The sequence below is a fragment of the Anarhichas minor genome, unplaced genomic scaffold (genome assembly GCF_050575085.1).
Source record: "Anarhichas minor isolate MPS153535 unplaced genomic scaffold, ASM5057508v1 ptg000087l, whole genome shotgun sequence".
NCBI classification, from domain to species: domain Eukaryota; kingdom Metazoa; phylum Chordata; class Actinopteri; order Perciformes; family Anarhichadidae; genus Anarhichas; species Anarhichas minor.
Genome location: NW_027466533.1, coordinates 221,669 through 245,535, shown reverse-complemented (window position 1 = coordinate 245,535; position 23,867 = coordinate 221,669). Strand labels below are relative to the sequence as shown.

At 40.7% G+C, this 23,867-nt stretch overlaps 1 protein-coding gene across 4 annotated transcripts in view; it reads right to left on the bottom strand.

The window, feature by feature from the left end:
- ube2f (ubiquitin-conjugating enzyme E2F (putative)) overlaps positions 1-23,867 on the bottom strand; it is a 51,249-nt gene that overhangs the window by 17,665 nt on the left and 9,717 nt on the right. Inside the window, exons 5-9 of one of the 4 annotated variants that reach the window (XR_012949673.1) lie at positions 19,439-19,506; positions 7,131-7,201; positions 6,805-6,862; positions 5,873-5,916; positions 3,889-3,968 (exon numbers count right to left, since the gene is read on the bottom strand). Coding sequence is in view for 2 of the 4 variants with exons in the window: in XM_076081942.1 (XP_075938057.1) it covers positions 6,440-6,484; positions 6,805-6,862; positions 7,131-7,201; positions 19,439-19,506 (242 nt within the window). In the remaining 2 variants the exon portion in view is untranslated. Of the gene's footprint in view, positions 1-3,888; positions 3,969-5,872; positions 5,917-6,411; positions 6,485-6,804; positions 6,863-7,130; positions 7,202-19,438; positions 19,507-23,867 lie in introns of those variants that run through there. The other 3 variants (XM_076081942.1, XR_012949674.1, XM_076081941.1) reach the window with 3 other exon arrangements.

Below are 23,867 nucleotides of genomic sequence, written 5' to 3'. Positions count from 1 at the left end.
CATAACACAGAAGACAGACCCATTTTTCTCCTTGCAGCACAAACATGTATTCGCTTTCCCATCTAAAATTACATTTTCTTCCCTCTGCATCAATTTTTCTCTTCGTGGACATTTTGGGATTATTTGTCGATCTTTTTCAACTCAATCACTTGTTGGAAAACCGCTTTACGGGCTGGGCTGTTCCCTCTCCTGTCCACCTGTTGTGATAGTTTTAATGTCGGTACACAGACAACATGCTATCTCAGAATTTCAACTTTCTATCTCATAATTTCGACCATGGGGATACTTTTATTTCAAAGTCTAACTTTAAATTTATTTTCCAAAATGTAAAAAAATAAAAAAATAAAACATAACATTTTTTTTGCTGGCGGATTCGCGGGCCACATTAAATGACGTGACGGGCCTTGAGTTTGACACCTGTGACTTAGAGGAACAAGTGAAATCCCAGCTAAGAACAGCAGTGACATGGTGGCGGAATGTAACAGAGAGCAGCTAATAAGGGCCGATGTATTTCACTGGGAGCAGCTGTAAACAACAGTCAGCGGGTGCACCGATGGAGGATTTCAAGATAATGATTTCAGGGATTCTATTCAGTTATGTTTTGCTCATTCCACACACAAGTATTTATTTAATTTACATAGTGAAATTAATCTTTGAGGTAGCAAAATGTCTGTTTGCTAAGTGTGATACAAGCAAAGGAAATGTAAAATAGCTCCCGACTGAAACCCACCACAAAGAACAATGTATTGCTTTTTCTCTGTTCCCGTCTCCTTTGTACATTGTGATATATTTAATTAACAAACAAACAAAAAAGAAAACATTCTATTTGTTACATTCCTTGTATATTGCAACCAAACTAATCACCAACTTTTATTACAGTCAGCCTATTATCAGAGGCCTCATTTCTAAAAAGCCGAGGTATAATCTTCAGAAGGTAGTTTGTGAGCTGCAGTGAAACATCTCAGCCCATAAACAATCAAAAGACAACACAAGGGCTGTGAGTAAGGAGAAGTCCGCCCGCCGCCAGGCTAATTCATGTAGTGTAAAAGCGTTGAAGTGGAGGAGAGTGGCGACAGAAGAGGGACATCATCACCCACTCGAAAAACTCCCACAATCCTTTCTGACTCGCAGCTTTTTGCACTTGCTATTTTTTTCCACACACTATTTGGTGCGATCACAGGGCCACTCGCTGACACGCGAGCCCGAGCCCGGCCGCTCTCACGCTCATGTGACCACGTGCACGTCTGCATTTGAGTAAACAACGATGATGGGCTGTGCTAAACTCGGACCAGGAGCACGAAACAAACATTCGCCGACTGTCGGACACGGGCCGAAGAGCCAAGACAACACATCTATGAGCGACATCAAAAGGTCCGTGTGCTCTCCGTCCGAGCATGCCAACATTAAGCTACTAAGGAAGCAAAACTGAACCGTGAAGAAAAAAAAATGTTCAATGCCGTACAAACCAAACAGTGGTCTTGTTGAACCACCGTTATTAAAAATAGACATGCTAAATATTTGATGAGGAGACATAGAAGAGGCAATTACGTGAATGTAGGCCTACTTAACCATTAAGCAGCCTGCCTTATTTCATGTTTAAAATCAGTGTTATGGCTTCATATAATATAGAAATATCTGTCATTACTATTTTTATATAGTCATGACCATATTACTATATGTTGGAGATCAAACCCAGTGGAAATGTTTGTCTTTCTTCTCCCTAATGCGCAAAAACAACCGGAACCAAAACAACCGTGACCCAAAAACCGCAATACAAACAGAACCGTAGGCTTGTTTAACCGCTGCACAACTATAAGCTACCTGAGCTTAAGAGGCGCGACGCGTAACGAAACAGCGTACGCTGTCTTTACACAGACAGCGTACGCTGTCTTTACACAGACAGCGTACGCTGTCTTTACACAGACATCGATTCTGCTCGGATACCATCTTCTCTGCCGGGTAAACAGGGGGAACAACTCTGTCCCGCCGTTCCGTCTCTGTGCCTTTTATACAGAACACCATGCCTTAATAGTCCCGCCTTAACCGGGCTGTGTGCAAGGTGCAGAACTGCTTTGTTGCACCAGAAAATCAGCAACACAGGAGGTTAAATTGTCCCATTTTTCTGCTCTCCACTTTTACAGTGAGCAGATACGGCAGCTTTAATTCATCTATTTGAAAGGTGAAACGTTGCACAAATGCATTTTGTGCCTATTACATGAACGCTACAATGCCAAAGAGTGTGTATAATGAGCCTGACTGTGTGCTCACTGAATAGTGTTGCTATAATGAACACAAACACACTCGAAAATGAGCACATATTATGTATGCAAAACTGCTTTCCTCACAGCGACTTCTTCCAATCAATGGCGAGGAAGAGAAGTATTCAAAACAATACACAACTGAGACTTGAATATTTCATAGATGACAAGCCATCTGTGTTTTTCAGAGCAAAATCACCTAATTTTGTCACCATCCTACCTTTCACAGTAAACCACACAAGTGTTCTTTGGCTGTGACACAAAACAAGTGGTTGTTGGCAAAAGCAAATCATTTTCCCAGGAAAAGAGCCAACCACATAAACATTCACACCACGTAACATTTTCTTTTTTACATTGCTCATTTGGTTATTTCTTTAACTCATACCCTAATACACTTAGCTGTCATTAGCATCTTGTTGTTTGTGTCTGAATGCCTGGTGTAAAAGTTGATCTGTAGCAGGGCATCAGGCAATCTCAACAGCTCTCATAATGAAAGTGTGGACGTGGATTAGAGCATGTTTTTTTGATCAAGTGCTTTCACTGATTGCTTGAGTTTTTGCTGTCGATAGACAACGCTGACCAGGATATAACTTAATCAAGGCTTAGATAGAATTTAGAAACCAGCACATCATAATTGAGCTGCACATCAAATTGCACACCATTTCACTTCATGAAAAGATATTGAAGAGCGAAAATAACGGAAATGGTCGAATGGTCAGTTAGCAACCCCATTAGTTCGTTAGCATAGCTTGGTCGCCAACGGGACATTATAAGAGACATGATTGTTCCATCGACTTCAGTCTTGTAACCGTCTGCTAACTGTTGCTTTTTAGTGGAACAGTTTTTACTCCAAAGTGAATTTGCGCAGCACAGCTACTAAGCTACGATAGCATACTGTCAGAGGTCACCACTGTCAAAACTTTTGGTAAACGGCGGAAACTTGCATGTTAAAGTTCATCAGAGTTGAACTCTACGCGGAACATAAGCATAGATTCATTTCAGTGAAGCGATTGCACTGGAGTTAATTGATTTTCCTACGAAAGAGTTGGTGTTATAAACCTGCTGTTCTCAGACCTAAATCCAGTAACACAACATCAGGACAACAACGTAAATGTTGCGTTAAATCAAACCATCAACACTTGCATTACAATAATTTGTTACGGGAGGATAAAATGTGTTTACTTTAACGTTACCTTTCAACCTGTTAATCCAAACCTTGTAGATACCAATGATGTGGTGAAGAACTTTTTTGGGATAGTAATAATGTAATAAGCGACCAGGCAATTTTGTTTATGCACACAAACCATTTCACGTTTTAGATATGTATCTATTGCCGTCCCTTTTTTTGTGTGATGTTAACATAAAAAAATTGAAGACATGACATAAAGGTTCCAGTATCACCATTAAAGTGTCCACTCCAGCTGAACATTGGATCTGACCACAGACTGCTATCACATTGGAGCCTGATTTTAATTCATATAAAAATAACTGTTTATGACAAAGCAATTTGATTTTGAGCTAAACTTGTATTGCCTGTTTTCCTTGCTGTATCATGTGATGGACATCATGCAGAGTGCAACATAATGTGTTCAGGGGTATGGGGACACTGAACCGATCATGATGACATTACCATAGCTTAAACTTTAGCTTGACGGTTCTTAATTACATGGAACGTGTTCTTCATTCTGTACAGGAAGGCTACGGCTTCTTCTGAAAGCAGAGAAAGAAGACCCCCCCAAAGTGTGCTAATGTTTGCAGACAACACCAGAAACAAGGAAAAAGGAGAGGGGTAACCTGGATTGAAACAAACCCTTAAAACTAAAAAAAAAAAAATAGGGAGAGAACCCTTAAGGATAAGACAGATCCTGACAATAACTAGAAGTCTTGGCAGGAAACTCAAGAGGTTTAAAAGCATTTAATAATATCCTGTTGGACCCTAGCCCTATTTTTAGCCCTCTGCTCAAAAATTGCATACCAATACTCAAGAGAGTCCCCAGCTCTAACTACAAGGTCTATTTTAATAATTTTGATGCTAGAATACTGGTAACACTTGTGAGATGTGTTGAATTGTGTAAATATTGTGTATATGTTACTGGTTAATAACTGATACACTTATGGCACAGCTCAAATTGAAAAATTTCCAGGTTCGCCTGAAAAAAAGCACTTGTATTGAACATATTTCTTTTTAATAATGCAGCTGCAAGCCTAAAAATACGCCACAGACATAGAACAACACGTTTTACATGTCCCCACAACATATTTTACTTCGATTGAGTGAAGCATGCCAGCATAAATGGTCATAAAAATCAAAATTTTGATTTTCGGAACCAGCTGTTGCATTGCTGTATACTAATTTTATATACTATATAACTAAATATTAACTATATATTCACTTTTCTTATCACTAAGAGTGTTCAATAATCCTAATAAAGCAGTTTAACACCATTTTGAATAATTTTGAGCAGTTATGATGTGTCATATCTGTCATTCATAACAATAAATGGCTCATGTGTGTCTATGTGACCCTGGTAAGGCCTGTGCTTGGCCGATTTACTCGTGTGAGACCTTTTTAGATGCGGGATAGTCCAACGGGAGCCATGCGGGGGTGTTTGAGAATCTCCGTGTCTGTTTACTGACTAAAAATCTTAAAATGCTGGGCGAACCCCCCTCTCTACATGGATTGCTCCACCTCACAGAATCGTCTGCCATTTTGTGATTCATTCCGCCAGCGCATTGATCTCACTCACAGGCATGCAGCACCACATGGAGGAAAGAGCTGCGCCGAAATCCGCTGGAATAAATCCGTTTTACATCGCCAAAACGTAAGTTTTTTTTACCCAATTTTTTTTCTCATGACCTGTGGCTGATGTTGGCATGTATACCCATAACTTTTGAACGGTTTGAAAGAGAGTAATTTCGACGCCGCTACTCGTTTCCGGGTCGAATTATGAGCCTGCTAAATGTGCTCATCCGCCATGTGCGGTCCCTGCTTCGTGATGAGAGAGCCATAGAGAGAGCATAGGTCGTCGATTTTTGGCCAAAATTGTGGCGAATCTTCTAGATATCTTCCAGATATGATATTAGTTCATGTATAATTGTGTTTGCAGTGTTTACAATGGCTGGTATGATGATGTTGCTCGGACTTTTCCCGTTAATTCGATATTTAATATGTCTGGAGCAACAATCATATTTCTTTATGAAAAATGCTTTCTACGACACGCTGAATGCTACACACTCTAAAACAGACCCCCGTGGGGGGCTCTCGGGTCCAAAGGGAATGGATGATCCTCTAGACCTCAAGAGAATCTGGAACTGAAGGTAGGAGGGCCTAATCTAACCCGCTAGATGATTTGTTACACAGAACGATCAGAAAAGCCGTCATTGGCAACATTTTCAAAAAAATACTTGGCAGGCGATTGGATGGACCATCGGCCAATCAAACTCTTGCTGAAGCCAGTCGGGAGAAGAGCAAGAACATCTTTACTATTGAGAAAAGCCTTCAGTGCCATTCTTTGCTCCTCTTTCAATGAAGACAGGTAACGCATTACTTCCACTTCTAAAGGCAACTGCATCCAGCATGTATACGTTTACATATTTCATAATTACAAACGCACCCCAGTGCAGTGACTGAGAGGAATGTTGATCTGGCTCTGCCTCCCTGCAGAGAAGCACAGTCAGGTGTAGATTGGATCAGAATGCTTATTATTCATGGAAGGTAGAGCTTCACTGTATAACTACATTCAGTTCCACAAGGTAGTCGCCATCAAAGGTAATTTTAGCCAAATCTTGAATCGTGATAGCAGACGTGCCCCACTACCACTTTTTTTTCAAGTACAAGTACTTACATTTGGGCACTTGCCGAGACAGAGTACCGATATGAGTACTTAATAATACTAGAATACAGTTCTTACAATAACTTTTTAACGGTGTTTCATTTTCATCAGATGTTTGTCACTTTCTGACTGTATCAAGTGAAATACACAAAATGATGACATTTCAACATTTAACATTCCAGAAAAAAAATGCCCACAGTAAAAAAAAGTTCTTCAAGAGAGTAACGTGTTGTTTCATCTTTAGATTCTGCATTCATATGCATTCTGCAGAATCGGTAGGCAACAGGACAAGATTTGGGCATCGGAAGCATTCTGGTTACCGTTTGTAGTCCGAGTAGTATTGACCAATCAAGGTGAAGCCTGCTTTGGTTGAGTACAGGTAAACAGTTCGTGCTGAGAGCAAATAAAGCAGAACGCATTGGCCAAAATGAAATCTGGGAACCCATCGGCTATCGCCTGATGATGATTTTGCCTATTATTGGTTTAAAATGAACTTGTAAACTGGCTACTTTTGCTTTTGAAACAATCCGAACAATGAATTAGCATCTCAGGTTGCTAATTGGAATGTTTACAATGAGCGGCACACGGAAGAGGAAGTCTTGGCCCGGATATCCGCTGGATACACCGAAGAACCCTCGAAACATAGCCGAAGAGTTCCTATTGCTTTTTCTTTAATAAAGACACATTCTCTTGAATAAATACAATTAATTTACCTGTAAAGTTCTAGTGGGGGCCCAGCCTGTGCCATCAATAGAGTGTTCCCGCAATAAGCTGAAATAAAATAAAAAAGAAACAGTGTCAATACATGTATGTTATCAAAGTCACTTTGTGGCAGCTTGTCGTTGTACGTTGTTGCCCTCATGCAACGCCAAAGGTTACAAACTCAAAGACCACTGTATATAAAAGCTGTGACACAGCTGTATCTGGGTGAGAAGGGATGTCTAGCTTAGGGAATACTGTATATTTACGGTTTCCATCCACTTCTTAGCAGGAAGAACAATAATGTAACATAAAATAAAACATGTGTAGGAAGCATTACCTCAAGCAGATCTCTCCAGTCTCTGTGATGTTAGGATGCCATATTCTGGTCAGACATCTCACTTTAGGAGGCTGAAACACGAGCGACATTTTTATTCACTGAATGATTTCATTTGATTTTAAACAAACTTTTAATATACACTATGTGGTATATTTTCAGGTCTTACTCAGTACAGCGAAGACCCCAAGTGTATTTGTCTTAGATGAAAACCAGATGTGCAGGAGACCAGGGGCAGAAGGGTGGATGTGTAGAATGAGGAGGCCACATACATTCTCTTATGTTCCGCCCAGATGTAAACATAACATGTACCCTATATAAAGATGAAGCGAGCGCCCTAGAAGGAGGGACTTTCGGATTCGACTTGAGACCTCCGGACGATCTAGACGTCCGTAATGGCATGTGTTGCTTGTTTGTAATAAACTTTATTATACCAGCAAGAACAGTGTCCACGGAGCATCCTTCCTCATCACTTCAGCAGAACTGTCGCATGCAAGATACGACATAGATGGCGGCACGAACAAGATCGGGAGTGGCCTGGCAGTTTCCTACTACGACTTCACATACGGTGAGATCTCTCGATTGAATGCTGGTCATTAATTGGGGCTGTTATGTGGAATTGTTATGTGGAGTTGCTTGGACACACCGTAAATTAAGAACCTTCTTGTTATGGACATGTCCTGTTGATTTGATGTTTAAAGTGAGGCTCCGTGCTAAATTTAATGAAAAAAAAAAAAAAAAAAAGGGGGAAGATGAAAAAGGAAAGAAGAAAAAGGAATAGTTTAGAATAGCTTCATGGTAACGATAAGGTGTGCTAAACAGTATCGTGCAAGATTAATGAAGAGGGGCCCTCAACTTCTTAACGGTAAGACACATGCATATTAGTCACTGCGTAACGATGGCTCTGACATAGTCCGGAATTAAGTTAGAAAAACAAAAGAGGGGGAAACCTGGATCCAGGTAATTTGAATAAATAAATGTAAAAGGTTAAAGGAAAGAGTGATAAGGAAATAAAGGAAATGATCATATGATTGAGCCGCAAATCAGATAGGTAGAGCCCTCAAGTGTAGGAGCATGTAGTACGGGCCGCGTAAAACCTGAAACGACATCTTATGGTCAGTTTAGTAACTGGAGAGTGTAAATTCACAAATTCGATTGACTGTTACCACTCTGACATTTGTTGACGAACGGTGTCTGATGCAGCCTCTCATCGAATATTTACACCTCAGAGGTAGCATAAATTTTATAAGAAAAAGGAAATATAGCGGCAAAAAGCATGCTGTGTGAATGAAGGCGAAAAGAATGTGTGTGTGTGTTTACTTTGGGATTGAGCAGAGAGGGAGAATGGGTGTGCGTAGAAGTACTGAAAGAATGTGTGTGTGTGTTTACTTTGGGATTGAGCAGAGAGGGAGAATGGGTGTGCGTAGAAGTGCTGAAAAAATATGTGTGTGAAACTTAGCTGCTGATGTGTTCCAGATGTGGGCTAGAAAAATGCATAGGATGAGAATAGATATTTTAAAAGAAAGAAAAAACATATTATGATTGAATAAACGTACATAGGTGGTGATTTTAGAACGGGACATTTAATAATTTGAAAGGACAGATATGTGGCCCGATGTATTTTATAAAACAATGAGCTTCGTGTGAGAAGACGTAATGAATTGAACGATGTATTTTATAAAACAATGAGCTTCGTGTGAGAAGACGTAATGAATTGAAAGATGTATTTTATAAAACAATGAGCTTCGTGTGAGAAGACGTAATGAATTGAACGATGTATTTTATAAAACAATGAGCTTCGTTTGAGAAGACGTAATGAATTGAACGATGTATTTTATAAAACAATGAGCTTCGTTTGAGAAGACTAATGAATTGAACGATGTATTTTATAAAACAATGAGCTTCGTTTGAGAAGACTAATGAATTGAACGAGTCAGTAAATAAAACATGAGCTCTTCTTAAAAGGGACGTAAAATAACAAATGAGCTGTTAAATGCACAATGAACTTCGTTTAAGAAGGGTAGAATTTGACACCCCCCCCCTCACTCGTCTCAAAATTCCCTCCAGATGGAGGTCGGAATGTGGGAATGGAAAGGCGTTCGGTGATGATAAAACGCTCTTGGGAGATACAGAGAATTTCTTTGCCATTTGAACTGTTTGGGTTCAGTTGGAGTTCACTAAATGCTACAATGTTTAGGTAAGGGGGTTCAACTTAGGAATAATATTTATGTATGCTGTTAACGGGACCGAAGGGGTTCATAAGAGACTAAATCATTGCCTGTTTCTTGTCTGTTATGTCATTTACGGTGAATGAGAATTGACAAGGGGAGGCAAGGCAGTGGACCGGCACATCACGGAGTGTGGCTGGCTGACGTCCAAGGGGAGGCTTACGTTTCAATCTACTAAGGGCCGGTACAAATTTATCTACAGACTCTTTAGCAGTCGTAGGTAATATTGATGGTACACATATAAACCTGCTTTCATTTATAAGCCTAAGAGGATACTGACCTGCTCCTATACACATGAAAGAATACATGCTCTAGGCAGATAGGAGAAATAAATAAATAAATAAATAAATAGAAAACTTGGCAACTGATTGACCAGTTAATGCATTTAATTAATTAATGGCATATGATTGTTTGGTCTAACCTCTGCTGACAATTGCAGATGTCCATTTTTGTTATCGTGCGTGGTTTGTTCTGATCTGTGCTGTGGTGTACATCAATATGGTGACTGTCTGATGATTTGAGCTGAATATTGGATAATTGATTAATTTGTTGACTGATTGATTGATTGATTGGATAATTGATTGGTTTGTTAATTGGTTAATTTGTTAATTGGATAATTGATTGATTGGTTGATTGGATAAATTGATAATTGGTTAATTGGTTAATTTGTTAATTGGATAATTGGTTAATTTAAGGGGGGAAGTAATCTAAATAGCCTTGAGTAGTTTTAATTGTAGCAATTAATTCTTAAAGTACAATAACGGAAAATAAGAGGAAGTCATTATAATGGGAAAAAAGAACACTAAAAATCCAAAAGTAATCACTCCTGTTGAAGTGGTACAGAAGAATAATCCTCTAATTAGAGGCATTGCAAACATTGCAAAAATATCGGAAAAATGGCATAAACGCTGGCCTGAAATTGACCAACCATGGCCAGTGGAGGGGACTCTTAACCCAGATGTAATTAAAATAATGCTGGTACTTGTATCAACATACAAGGCAGAGCAAAAGAAGGAAAAAAAGAGGAGAAAACGCAAGGAGAAGAGGCAAGTGGAGCTTGGCATTCTCCAGTTGTTTGAAAAAGAGAGGACAGAGAGCAAACGAAGAGGGAACGTACAGAGAAGGAGCAGAAAGAAAAGGAGAAGAGAGAGAAAGCAAAAAAGACAGGGAGAGAAGAGAGTATGAGAAAGAGCGAAAAGAGAGAGAGCTGAAAGAGAGGGATAGAAGGAAAGGGAGCAAAGTGAAAAAGAGATACAGGAGAGAGAGCAGAGAGAGAGGGAGAAGGAGAGAACAGATAAAGAGAGAGAAAAGAGAGACACTTTTGGGAAGAGATGCGATGTGTAAATTGGGGTGTACAATAAAGTGTAAACCAGACGGCTGTCAGGTTGAAATGCCAAACGAGAGTGTTCACCAATTATTGATGACAACAGAGACTGAAGCTTCTACAGTATGTTGGATCGGAAATCTTAATGAAGATTTTCTTGAGCCAGTTAAGTTGTGGGAAAAGTTTATCATCGTAAATATGCCCAACGCGCAGCTTCCAGAGTATCCATTTCACTGCACGCTCAAGTATTTCAAAAAAGATGCTCAAGCATACGCAGAAGAATGGTTGAGTCAACAACCAAAACAAGTTCAACTAAATTCGGGCTGTATAATTTTGGGACCACAAGGAGCAGCTATGAAGATACACAGAAATGACTATTTGGACAAAGAGTTTGATATCGAGAAGAGTGTGCCACATGTGACCTTGTGGGTGTGTGAAGAACATACGCCGAAGCAAGTGGGAGAAATGATGGCGGAGGCAGAAGAAGCTGTTTTTACACCCGTAACAGAGAATCTTGCCATCTGGAAGAGCGAGGATCAGAGGTTCATTAAGATCATGATCTCTGCTCAAGGACAAGGACAGCCACATGCTGTGCGAATGACACATGAGCCAATCTGTAGTACTAAGATGGACTCAGACCCAATGAGAGAAGAGATGCTACAACAAGTTCCAGAAGGTTTGTGGGCTCGGCATAGTACTGATATTGGACTTGTGAAGTCAGCTGTTGGGATCTGGCCCTAGTCTAGAAGCACCCATGCTCCTTCCTGTCATACAACGTCTGATGGAAAACTCCAAGATGAATGACTACACCTCCCAGCACAGCAGAAACCTGATGCTGGTCCCTCATTGGCCAAGAAAGGGCCCCCCACTGGTTGTGCCACCTGGTTTATAAGCCTGAGCACAGCTAGAATTCTTTCTCTTCCGTCCAGACACCGCTGGTGTAAGGAGATCCACAAGGCTCTCTTCACCCCGGACTCGTCCAGGGGACAAGAAGATCCACGAGGAACCGCGGCCTCCTCAAATCCTATCAGGTCACATGCAACATTCGCTGGTCGAACAGACTGTGTTTTATTTTGAGTTTTGGATCCTGTAGTGCGAGAACGGATAACTTCTATGCCCCGTTCTCCCACCCTTTTTGTGTACACACCGCCGGCAGAAGGTAACAATCGTTCCTCGCCGAAGATTTCCGGGAAGGACGACCCAAACCTCGTCCCTCAGCCGAAGTTAAAAAGCCCCTCTCTGCAGCGAGGAGGCCGAGTCTGCGCCAGCCAGCCCCGAGGCCGCGCCACCGAGAGCCAGCAGCTACTCGAGGACCGAGTGATCCCCACCACGGGAAACGTACCCCACCGAACAAAGCTTCTACAAGTAAGAGTTACTGGTATCTGGGCCTAGCTTAGCTTAGCTTAGCATTAGCTTAATTTAGCCTATTCGTTATGTCGTTGTTATTCCTGTATCTTGTTACGTTAAGTTACGGTCGTGTTATAACGTGTTATTGCGCAAGCATCGCGGACCACGGAGTCCCGTTATATTGTGTATTTCCTGCCGTAACTGTTTGCATTAGATCCGTCGCTGCTAGTGGATGTGGAGGTTGTGATTTTATCATTTCAAAGACCAAAACCACGGTGGCGGAGCCTCGTCTCGCCGACCGAGTTTCGGGGTGATAAGAGAGCAATACTCGCATCTCACCGCCGTGATAAAGATCTGTTTGTTTTGGGGATTCTTTTATTTTGTTTTTGGTTTTATTCTCTCTTCTTTAAATCGGCTCTGTGAGTGAGATCTAGAACCGCAACTATCACCGTACAAGCGTGACCGGTCGGTTCAGAATCCGACCGCAGAGTTTACGAGTGATCAGCTGTTCCTCACATTCTCACTGCAGCGCCGAGCACCGCACTCGGAGCTCTCGATTTTCTCTCTCTCTCTCTCTCTCTCTACTAACCCGCACACACACGTAGTTAGAGCTACTGATTTTGGGTGAACCTCTCAGACTCGTGATTACTTAATCTCTGACCCCTACCCACATGGTACACCGTCCCACGTGGTTCTAGCAGCCACCTCTCAGCCATTTTGGTCGCCGGTCTCTAGACTCACCATCTTGGCCTGTAGGCTCACACGCCCTATTGAGATTAACCACCATCACTGTTGAGTAGGCTCCCCCCTCCCCCTTTCTTTACACACACACACACACACACACACACACACACACACACACACACACACACACACACACACACACACACACACACACACACACACACACACACACACACACACACACACACACACACACACACACACACACACACACACACGTGCATATATTGATACACATATCCTTACCCCACTTTATTCATTTGACTTTAGGTATTAGATATATAATTGTATGATAGTGTTTGTTGATTTTGACAGTACTTGATTTGATCATTTATTATTTTATTTAATAAACTCTGTTATATTTTAAAGAGCAGTCGTCTGTGATTACTTGTGCATATGTGTGTAATAATAACTGGATGTAGTGGCCTGTGCTCGAACTTAAACCTTCACTTTCACTCCGAATATGTAATAGTACTCAGACTATTGACATTATGAGTGAACGCTAATTATGAGACTTAGTTTTATTGTTTGGTTATTGGTCCCTGTTCGCAGGGTGGTGCCCCGTTGTTATTAATAATCATTAATAATTGTTACTGACATTAATATTTCTATTGATGTCAAGAATTTAATTTCTTAGATGCTGATAAACCAAACACGCTCCTCTACGTTCCCAACACAGCTCAACCAGTAAGAGTTGAACTCCGACCAGGAGTCAAACCACCTTGGAAGAACCAGTATCCACTGAGTGAAGAGGCAATCCGAGGAATTGAACCACAGATTGAAGGACTTTTGAAGGCGGGTGTTTTAAGAATAACACAGGACCCGCAGAGCAACACGCCTTTGTTGCCAATAAAGAAGCCAGATAATTCATATCGCCTGACACATGATTTAAGAGCGGTCAATGAAGTGGTGGTTGATTTTCAAGCAGAAGTACCGGATCCACATACTTTGTTAGCCCAACTTCCGCCAAATGCGACACATTTCACAGTGTTAGATTTATGTGGTGCGTTTTTCAGTGTTCCACTTAGTAGGGAAAGCCAAAGCTTATTTGGGTTCACGTACAATGGACAATCTTATGAGTATGAGAGACTGCCACAAGGGTTCAAACATAGTCCTCACATTTTCAATAAAATAGTGAAAGACGATTTGGAGGGAATAGAGCAGGTATTAACAAGTAATGTAATTGAATATGTGGACGACATCATCATTTGTTCACCGGATGAGGAGACATGTCATAAGGACTCAACTAAATTGCTACAAATACTGGCAGAGAAGGGTCACAAGGCCTCTCTGAAGAAACTGCAGTATTGTAAGGAGAAGGTAACTTATTTGGGTCAAACAATAACGCAGGGACACAGAAGCATCTCTGAGAGTCATGTGGAGGCTATTCGCAAGGCTCCAAAACCCAGAACAGTTCGAGAGATGATGACATTTCTTGGTATTGCAGGATATTCTTCAGCATGGGTTGAGGATTATGCTAGCTTGACAGGGCCTTTGAGAGCTATGATTAAAGATACTGGGAATGCTAAGCTACACTGTAATCTGTCCTTTACACGATGGCCTTTTGGCATTTGAAACGACAAAACAGGTGGGGACTTCCAGATCGAATATCCTCAGACAATGGGAAAGAGTTTGTGGATAAGACGGTGAAATTGATTTTGCAAAAACTTGGAATTAAACAACGTCTGGGTGCAGTCTATCATTCGCAAAGTCAAGGGATGTGCGAAAGAATGAATGGTGTTCTGAAAAATCGTATTGTCAAAATATGCCAGCACACGGGATCCAGAAACAACTAAGAACATTCATACAACTACTCAGACTACTACTCTAGCTATGACTACAAAGGGGATGAATGCTACAACAGTGACGACATCTGTGGCACCTACGACATTTGTAAACATAACGCGGACATCTAATATGACATCTAGGACATTTAAGGATGTGATTAATGCAACCCAGAAGCTAATATCAAAAATAGAGCCTAGCGTGAACAACAGTAATGACATGGTTGAAGTTAGAGAACAAAGGATGGAAGAGAAGCATGTAGAGTCATCCATGACAGCTCAGAGGACTATTTCAAACGTAGATAATAACTTTGGTGACTCTGATCAGGCACCAGAGTACATGATGGATCAATACCATACAGTACAAAAGAGGGACACTAAATGGAAGGCATTGCAGTGTTAGTTCAGATTTTGGTAGCGCTCGTTCTGTCGTTGTGTGTGATGTTTTGTTTTTGTACGCTGTTGTTGACCTTTGCAAAGGCAATGATAATTAGATGGGTTGGAGTTGTGCTACCCGGCGATCAAACTCTGATGCCATTATTACACGAAGCTGACACGGACATGGATGAGGATGACGCAATAAAGATCGAAGTGGTGGAGGAATATCCATTTTGAATATCTCATGATTATAATCCTATTATTTACCTCTGTTATTGCTTGCGTAGTTTGTAGTGTTGATTTTGTTTTGCTCTTTCGAGACGTTATTTAGTCTCGAAGGGGGGGGTATGGAAACAAATGAACAATATGATTAATGGACATTATGAGTTATAATCTCACATTTTACTTATAGAAGTGTTATTATTCGGTGTTTGATGTGTTAATGTGTATCTGTTCTGTATGCAAAAGATACTGGCCTTCTTTTCTTTCATTCTAGAACATATTGGGGGAAGACCACTGTGAGGGTGGTGGATTGTCAGGGACTCCGATGGGCTGAATGGATTCAGACACTTCAAACATGAAAACATGAAAATCTGAAGGACTCTGAACGTGGACTGGCGATACAACATCCAGATTCAAGACATCTTCGATACTACACCTGAGTCACGGCTGCTGAGAAACTGCAGCGTTATACAGTCTTATGTCTTCACTGAAATGTTACATTAGTATTATTAAAAATGAATTTTCATCTTTGTATATTAAATGCTTGGGAAATGATGGTTTCTAAATATAATGGGACCTCGGATGTTTTCTTTTTCTCGATGTTTAGGGACAGTGGGGTAGGCAGGAAAAGGTCCAATAGAAAGGTGCGATGGGTCGACCAGCCTGACTTTGGACATTGTTTTGTTTTGATTTGCTGAGTGTTCCATATGTATTTGCTTAAGTCATTTCCTTACACAAATTGCTAAATTTCTCATTTCAGTGTTTTGGAGTATTACTTATGGTTGCCTTGGCAGAGGGACCGTGAGAGAATTTTCCTGTTTACATTGTTTAATGGATATTTCAAGAAAAAATTAGCTGCCTAACAGGTTTTTCACTCTCACTTTTATATACTCCGTACCGTTGCTTTAATGTTAAAAAGGACGGGTTGTTAATTTTGTCATGATCATACACTTGTATGTCTCTTCTGTTATTTTTTCGAGACTTTGTGTAAGTCTCGAAGGGGGGAATATGTGGTATATTTTCAGGTCTTACTCAGTACAGCGAAGACCCCAAGTGTATTTGTCTTAGATGAAAACCAGATGTGCAGGAGACCAGGGGCAGAAGGGTGGATGTGTAGAATGAGGAGGCCACATACATTCTCTTATGTTCCGCCCAGATGTAAACATAACATGTACCCTATATAAAGATGAAGCGAGCGCCCTAGAAGGAGGGACTTTCGGATTCGACTTGAGACCTCCGGACGATCTAGACGTCCGTAATGGCATGTGTTGCTTGTTTGTAATAAACTTTATTATACCAGCAAGAACAGTGTCCACGGAGCATCCTTCCTCATCACTTCAGCAGAACTGTCGCATGCAAGATACGACAACTAGTCTGAGAATATGTATGTGATACAAGTCTTTGCTGAAGGTATAATAGAGAAAACAAGTTGAATTGAAGGCTGAGGGTTGAGTGTGAACAGGAAAATACTACATTGCAGTAAAGAGGCATTGGTGAATGGACGTGCTTTATTAGCGTTTGGCCTCAGAATTAAATCAGAGCATAACGTCAAGTACACGTTTTCATCATTATGTAAGTATGATGTAGTGATGTATAAAGACATTTTTCTTCTACTATAACACAGTTATATAATTACCACTTCAATGATTTGGGGTTTTGTGAGCTATTTTGATATTAAACCGAGGTAAGATCCTCAATGACTCTTTTCTTTTCTAGGTAGATAATGTGCAAAATGCTCGCCAAACCAATTCATTGGTATTGTCAACCATGTAGACACACAAATAGACATTTGGCCAAGAAGAGGCAACAAGGCCATAAAATAAATAAATTAAAGAAACTACAGTATTTGCCTCTCTGGTTAAAATATTTCCTGTAAAATGTGTATTTTCCCATTTTTGAGAGATTCTTAAGTCGTGAGCAGTCAAATAAAGCAGCCTTCAAAACTCAGGCCAGTGTCCACACATGGTGTATTCACTGTTGTTGGTCAACATGGACGCTTCTGTGCCTTCTGAGTCTGCATACGCTCCATGTCCCACTGTGCTTTTGGGCTTTAAACTTTTAGTTAGACAATTTTCAGATAGGGGAAGGCAGACCTGCATGTTTCAAAATATCTACACATTTAGAATAAAATGTACTTTTTGACTTTTTACAAATCTAAGACATCCAGTATGACTGCTCTCATAAGGTTAAACAATAACATCTTTGAATATTAGCGTTGCATACTGCAATAGCATAAACACAAAAGTCATTTTTCCTGATTAGTATAAGCAACACAAGCTGTTGTAAAATGACTGTTGGAACTTCACCATGTGGCTGAAACAAAGGAAGAGGCCTGTTATTGTTCATATATGTTAACAATCCTATTGATATTAATACTTGTATTGATATCAATGATTTAGTTTTCATACTTGCTAATAACCACACCTGCCAGATCCCAACAACTACAATCATGTAATGGTTTTTCATTGTCTTGGTCACACTGAAGCTGTGGCAGTGATGGAGAAAGGAGGATGCAAATAATAATACCGAGAGAGCTCAGGAAAAGCTGTGAAGAACAGGTCGTATCGATTGCCTCCATACACACCAACACCTCTTTACTGCAATGTAGTATTTTCCTATTGTTCACACTCAATATTCAACCTTCAACTCAACTTGTAGGAGACCCTGCTGCAGTAATACGCTGCTCTTCATGTGTTTTCATACGATCCTCAAGATCGTCATCCCAAAACGAACTCAAACATTGTTTTGGTTAACTTGATGCATAGAAACCTAATTACTCCACATTTGTAAAAGATTCCACTGCCTTTGTCGACTGATTCGATGTCTTGAGTAAGACTCACCTGCTGTAATAATTAGTCTCTATAGTTACTAGCAGAGTAAACAGGTATCGTTCCCCTGGCTCACTTTAACTATAGAGAGCTGCAGGGATGACGTATTGTAGGCCAACCTGGAAGTTAGCATCACAGTGGTTCCCTCGACATAAAGCCAATGGAAAAGCCAATTTCCATTGGATTTTGGATCATTGCAGAAAATTATCTCTGGCAAACACACGTCTTGTTCAGCGAGATAATCTCCACAAATAAACACTACTTTAATGATTTTTGAAAGGTGAACGCAATCAGTAGAAGTAAAAAGCTAACGTTAGGCTATAAATTAACTATACCACAGTCACATGAGCGTAAGTACACAGTACAAGGCTGTAAAGGCGGCCCAGTGTTTGGTGTGATGATGTTTAGTAGTCTGCGTTAGCGACTTTAGTTAGCAACCACCTTTTTTAAAGACATGTCAAAGATTCTCAATTCACGAGAGAGAGTGTTATTTAGCGGCTGATTTTATTTCGTAAAACAAAGCGTTAAAATCTCTAAACTTGTGTTGCCACAGACCTTATTTCAGGCATCTAACCAAAAACCCATTGACTTCAAGACGAGGGAGCCGAAAGCGCAAAAATGCTGCCTCCTATCCAGGATTTAGGACTCATTCCTTCCACATACTATATTTTTGTACAATGTAGCCGCATTATTATATCTAACATCATGTTAATAAGCAGTAATAGGCCTACCGATGAGGAATGCTGCTGAACATTTCTGTCTGGGCACATTGCTCTTCCCACAGGAGCAATTCTCCACTTGAACGCCGCTAGGCCTTCCTTCATGAATCGATTAACCTTTCATGATTGAATGCTTATTATTTATCATTCTGTGGCAGGCGCCATAAAACGGCAACAGGTGGCTGCATGTAGAGGAAACAGTGTGTGTGATGAAAGACGAAGATACAAAGCAGACGTACATGTGCAGGGATACATAGAGACACCAACAAAAGACAGATTCTCACACACACACACACACACACACTGGCATGGTGAGTTAAGCCTGTGTAGCAAGAATTAACAGGCTAACAGATAAAGAAAAAGGTGAACAGAGGATCTTCAACCTGTGAAGGTCAGGTGGAAAAATTATGCAGTATATTCTGCAGAGCTTCCACGCAGAGAATAGAAAAATCTATTGCTCAGTACCCTGATATTCCTGTATGAACTTTAATGAAAGGAAATGGGATTTTTAGAACACCATGCACATATTTTTAGTTCATTATTTGAACTGACTTCATGCACAAATCAGCATGACAGAACATAACAGACCACATCCGACGGCAAATCTGGAGTCGTTATTTTCATGGGCCAAAACAGGAAGCTGCCGACTGATGCTGATGACACAGATACACAGGTGGGCATGCAGACATACAAACACACAAGCAGACACGCAAATGAGAAATAACTGGAACGCTCACCACCATGTTATAGGCTTCGGGGACGTCTATTTCAAACTGAAACCTTCCACTTTGGTAGTAACCCTCATCTGGAAGAAGACGGAGGGAGACAGAGGACAAAGGTTTTCAATAATCTACACACATTACATTACAGGTTAAGTTTAATGACACTCCAATTTATACATTTCTGTAGAAACAGGGCCTTCAATTGTTGTCATACACTGCTGATCAGGGTTTAAAACATGTGTCGGAGACATGTTTTAAAGTATCATGCAGTGGAAAAAAAAAAAAAGATAAAAAAAACCTTAAGAGCTAATCTTTAACACAAAGACCTAAACCCAAAAGAGAATAGTTGCTTGTAAAACTGGAAAATAGCCAAAGGAGCAGATGAGTCGATAGATAAGTAGATTTTCACTTGGTTTTCATGTTTCCCACACGTTCAAAAAAAAAAGTAGTTTAGAGTGCACAGGTTCTTCTGGCAATGAAGACAGCCCAGAAAATGCATCTTGAAACGGCAAAGTATCATATTTTCTTCAATGAGAAGCAAAAGCAGAAATGATGAACCGGTTTGGGTGGAAGATTGAAGTCCATTCTTCAAACGATGAATGATAAAGGGTCTGTGTAGCTGTGCTGCTAAAAGTACCGGTGAGCAGATGAAAAACGATCCTCGAAGTCCAGTTTGAATATTAACAATCCATCTCTACAATTGCAAGATTAATATTAGAATAAAGTCACAAAGTAATCTATTTAGAATGAGTACAAGCTCGTATTTGATTTGCCAAATTGGTCTCCCTGAAATGGAGGTTGCGTCTCTCTCGACCAGCTCAACCAAGATCAAATATGTGTGTGACAGGAGAGTAAATGAGGGCACCTGTAGGTCAAAACACAACGCTGGCTTAATCCTCTGTTTCCATCTCGCAATGGCCGACGACGTTTCACGCAGACACACCTAATACCCTACACTAGTGGACGAGGACAGATGCAGAGAGGGCCACATGCAGGTGGAGAGCATGTACGATCATTCGTGTACGCACCTCGTAAATTTTGATATTTCTTCGTCGATTTGCTGCGACCTTTGTTTGACTAGTTTATATATCTGGCTGCAGCTCTTTCAGGGATCAGAGGAGGACAAGTTGGAGATCAGATTTGGACAGAAAGAAGAAGAAAAAAATAACTGCCTGTTAGAGCTCACACAGGTAGACTGATACTCTTGGCAACTTCTGATTGAACTCAAGAAAGTGAGAGACAAATAGTGAGCCGTGTGTTGTCTCTAAATAAGTAGCTTGCTCAGCTGTCGAACATGGACCACATACCAAAATGCACATCTGTGCTATATTTCAAACTGTCTCATTCACATATGTGGAGAGGCAAACGTCTGATTTACACCTTAAAATTATATGCAATTCAAATTTACAAAAAAAATAAAGATACCACAGTCCTTTCAATGCTGCTGACACGGTATTAATAACACTTAAAACTGTGTTTCAGAGCAAATGGTTTCAATTCAAAACTGGCATGAAGGCATCAGCAGCACCCCACCCCTCCCTCCTTTCGTACTCAAACACTGGGCAATTTGAGATAAGGCCTTTGTAAGAGGGCTACCTAAACCTCACCCAGATTCCATTCAGGGCAACAAAGACGGGGGTCCAATTTAATTAGACTGCACAAACAGCCTCCCCTGTATTATAAATGAGACGAGGGAGGACAACACTGTGAGAAATAGAGATACAGCTTCAACAAACTTTCAAGTCCAAAAGAGGATGAAGAAAGAATCAGTGACGCGTCAACAACCAAGCGACGGGCGGACAGAAAAAGGGACAAAAGAGAGCAACAAACTGAAAGAAAGGAGAGCATCTACTGACTGACAGAGGCAGTCAGAGGTCATAAATAATTCATGAGTGTCTTCAGTAAACTGGAACAATCAGTCTTTTCTGTCACAAGACACTGCAAACTGTACACACACTGACACACACACATATTCAAAAAACTAAACTCCAACTCTTCAGGGAAAATAGATTCTAGACATAATATGTTCGGGAGCCCAAAGGTTCAAACAGAAAGATGCAACTTAGTTGGTAAAAGGAACAGTGTGTAGCATTTAGGGGGATCTGTCGCCAGAGAGTTTACTAATAATAAGAATGTTTTTTTGAGTGTATAATCACCTGAAAATAAGTATCGTTGGTTTTTTGTTACCTTAAAATGAGCCGTTTATATTTAGACACAGAGCGAGTCATCTACATGGAGCCAGCCGCCATGTTTCTACAGTAGCCCAGAAGGGACAAACCAAATGCCGGCTTGCTATCGGAAACGTCACCGCTAGATGGCGCCAAATCCAACACACTTTAATGGAAGGAAACTCTTACAAGATGCTTATAGACGGCTGTGGCTCAGTGGTAGAGCAGGGTCGTCCTTCACCAATCGGCGGTTCGATCCCCGGCTCCATTAGTCCGTGTCGATGTGTCTTTGGGCAACAGGTGTGAATGATTAGTTAGCGTCCTGATTGGCAGGTGGCACCTTGAATGGTAGCTCCTGCCATCAGTGTATGAATGGGTGAATGACATGTAGTGTTAGAACGCTTTGAGTGGTCGAAAGACTAGAAAGGTACAGTCCATTTACCATTTACCCTGAAGGGACAAACCAAACGCTGGCTTGCTATTGGCAACCGCTAGATGGCGCCAAATCTAGAAGGAAACTCTCACAAGATGCTTATTTACTTCTGCTGATGCTTATCAGGTAACCATGGTAATCATGTTAAATTATTTAGCATAACATATGTTATGCTAAATCATCCATCCTTCAACGCAGTCTGAAAACACCCGTTACTTAAAATGTAAACTGAGCTCTTGTCCGGATCAACAATTTTGACGACCTAACTGCATCGAAGAAAACGTCCCGTGAGGAAGAAATCAGCCATCATACCCGGATTAATTAGCATAATTGGGATTTCCCCCTGTAGGAAGGAGGAGTGAAGCGGAGTTTACAGGTACAGGGGCATGACTGGTGTTGACAAATAATTACACGTCCATAAAATGTGAGCACAATAAAGAGTGACAGCTTACCTGAAAGAACGTTTTAAGGTTAAAAAGGGACACTAAAATGCGTTACTGAAAACAATTGAGGTGACGCAGTAACAAGAATTTTGATTCACATTTGATCGGGGGCTTTGCTAGCAGTGATTCACAGCTGCGGAAGAGACTTCTGATTTGTTTGTTTTTCTTTGGGGTTGAGTTGGAGTTGAATGCCATTAGGAACACCAAGAGGAGGCGGAGGAACTTGATTTTTTTTTTTTTTTTTTACAGATTACCAAGTGTTGCTTTGACAGAAGATTGATTCCCACCAGATATGCATGTACAGTTGTGTGAAAAAGTGTTTGCCCCCTTCCTGATTTCTTCCCCTTCCACCTCTGAATGGCTTAAGAAAAACAAAATGAAGACTTTGGAGTGGCCTAGTCAAAGTCCTGACCTGAATCCGATTGAGATGCTGTGGCATGACCTTAAAAAGGCGGTTCATGCTCAAAAACCCTCCAATGTGGCTGAATTACAACAATTCTGCAAAGATGAGTGGGCCAAAATTCCTCTACAGCGCTGTAAAAGACTCATTGCCAGTTATCGCAAATGCTTGATTGCAGTTGTTGCTGCTAAGGGTGGCCCAACCAGTTATTAGGTTTAGGGGGCAATCACTTTTTCACACAGGGCCATGTAGGTTTGGATTTTTTTTCCCCCTTAATAATAAAAACCTTCATTTAAAAACTGCATTTTGTGTTTACTTGTGTTATCTTTGTCTAATATTTCAATTTGTTTGATGATCTGAAACATTTAAGTGTGACAAAAAAAAATAAGAAATCAGGAAGGGGGCAAACACTTTTTCACACAACTGTATATGTTGTATATATTATTTGTCTCAATAAGAAAAAAAGGTTGAACATGACTAAACTATACTTTTTGCTATTATGTACTTTTTTTTTTCAACACACACTAGGACCTCTTGCTGACCCTTACATATGGCCGATCTCCAAAAGAGTATTGCTAATGTATCAAAGTTTGCAGGTTTCTGCAGGAATGTGCACAACAATACGTCAATTATTCGTACGCAAATGGAGCAGGAAACAAGTTCTCATGCGAAACACAAAGACGACGCAATTTTCCTTCATTATTGCATTTCTAATAATCCAAACAGTGACATGTGAGGATGCGTTCACCCGAGTGTTGCTGCTGTCCCCATTCCTCAGAGAGACAGGAGTCCGGAGCAGCGGGGTCACGACACAGAGCGGTTGCATGGGAAAAGGAAAGGAAACTAAAGAGGCGTTCCAACTGATCAGAGCTCGAAAAACATCACTGATTCCCCCACACATTTTCAGTTGTTGTTTTTTTTGTAGCAAAATAAAAAATTGAGTAATGATTCATGACTACTGTTCATCCAAAGTAAACAGAGGAACTGCAGTTCTCGTGAG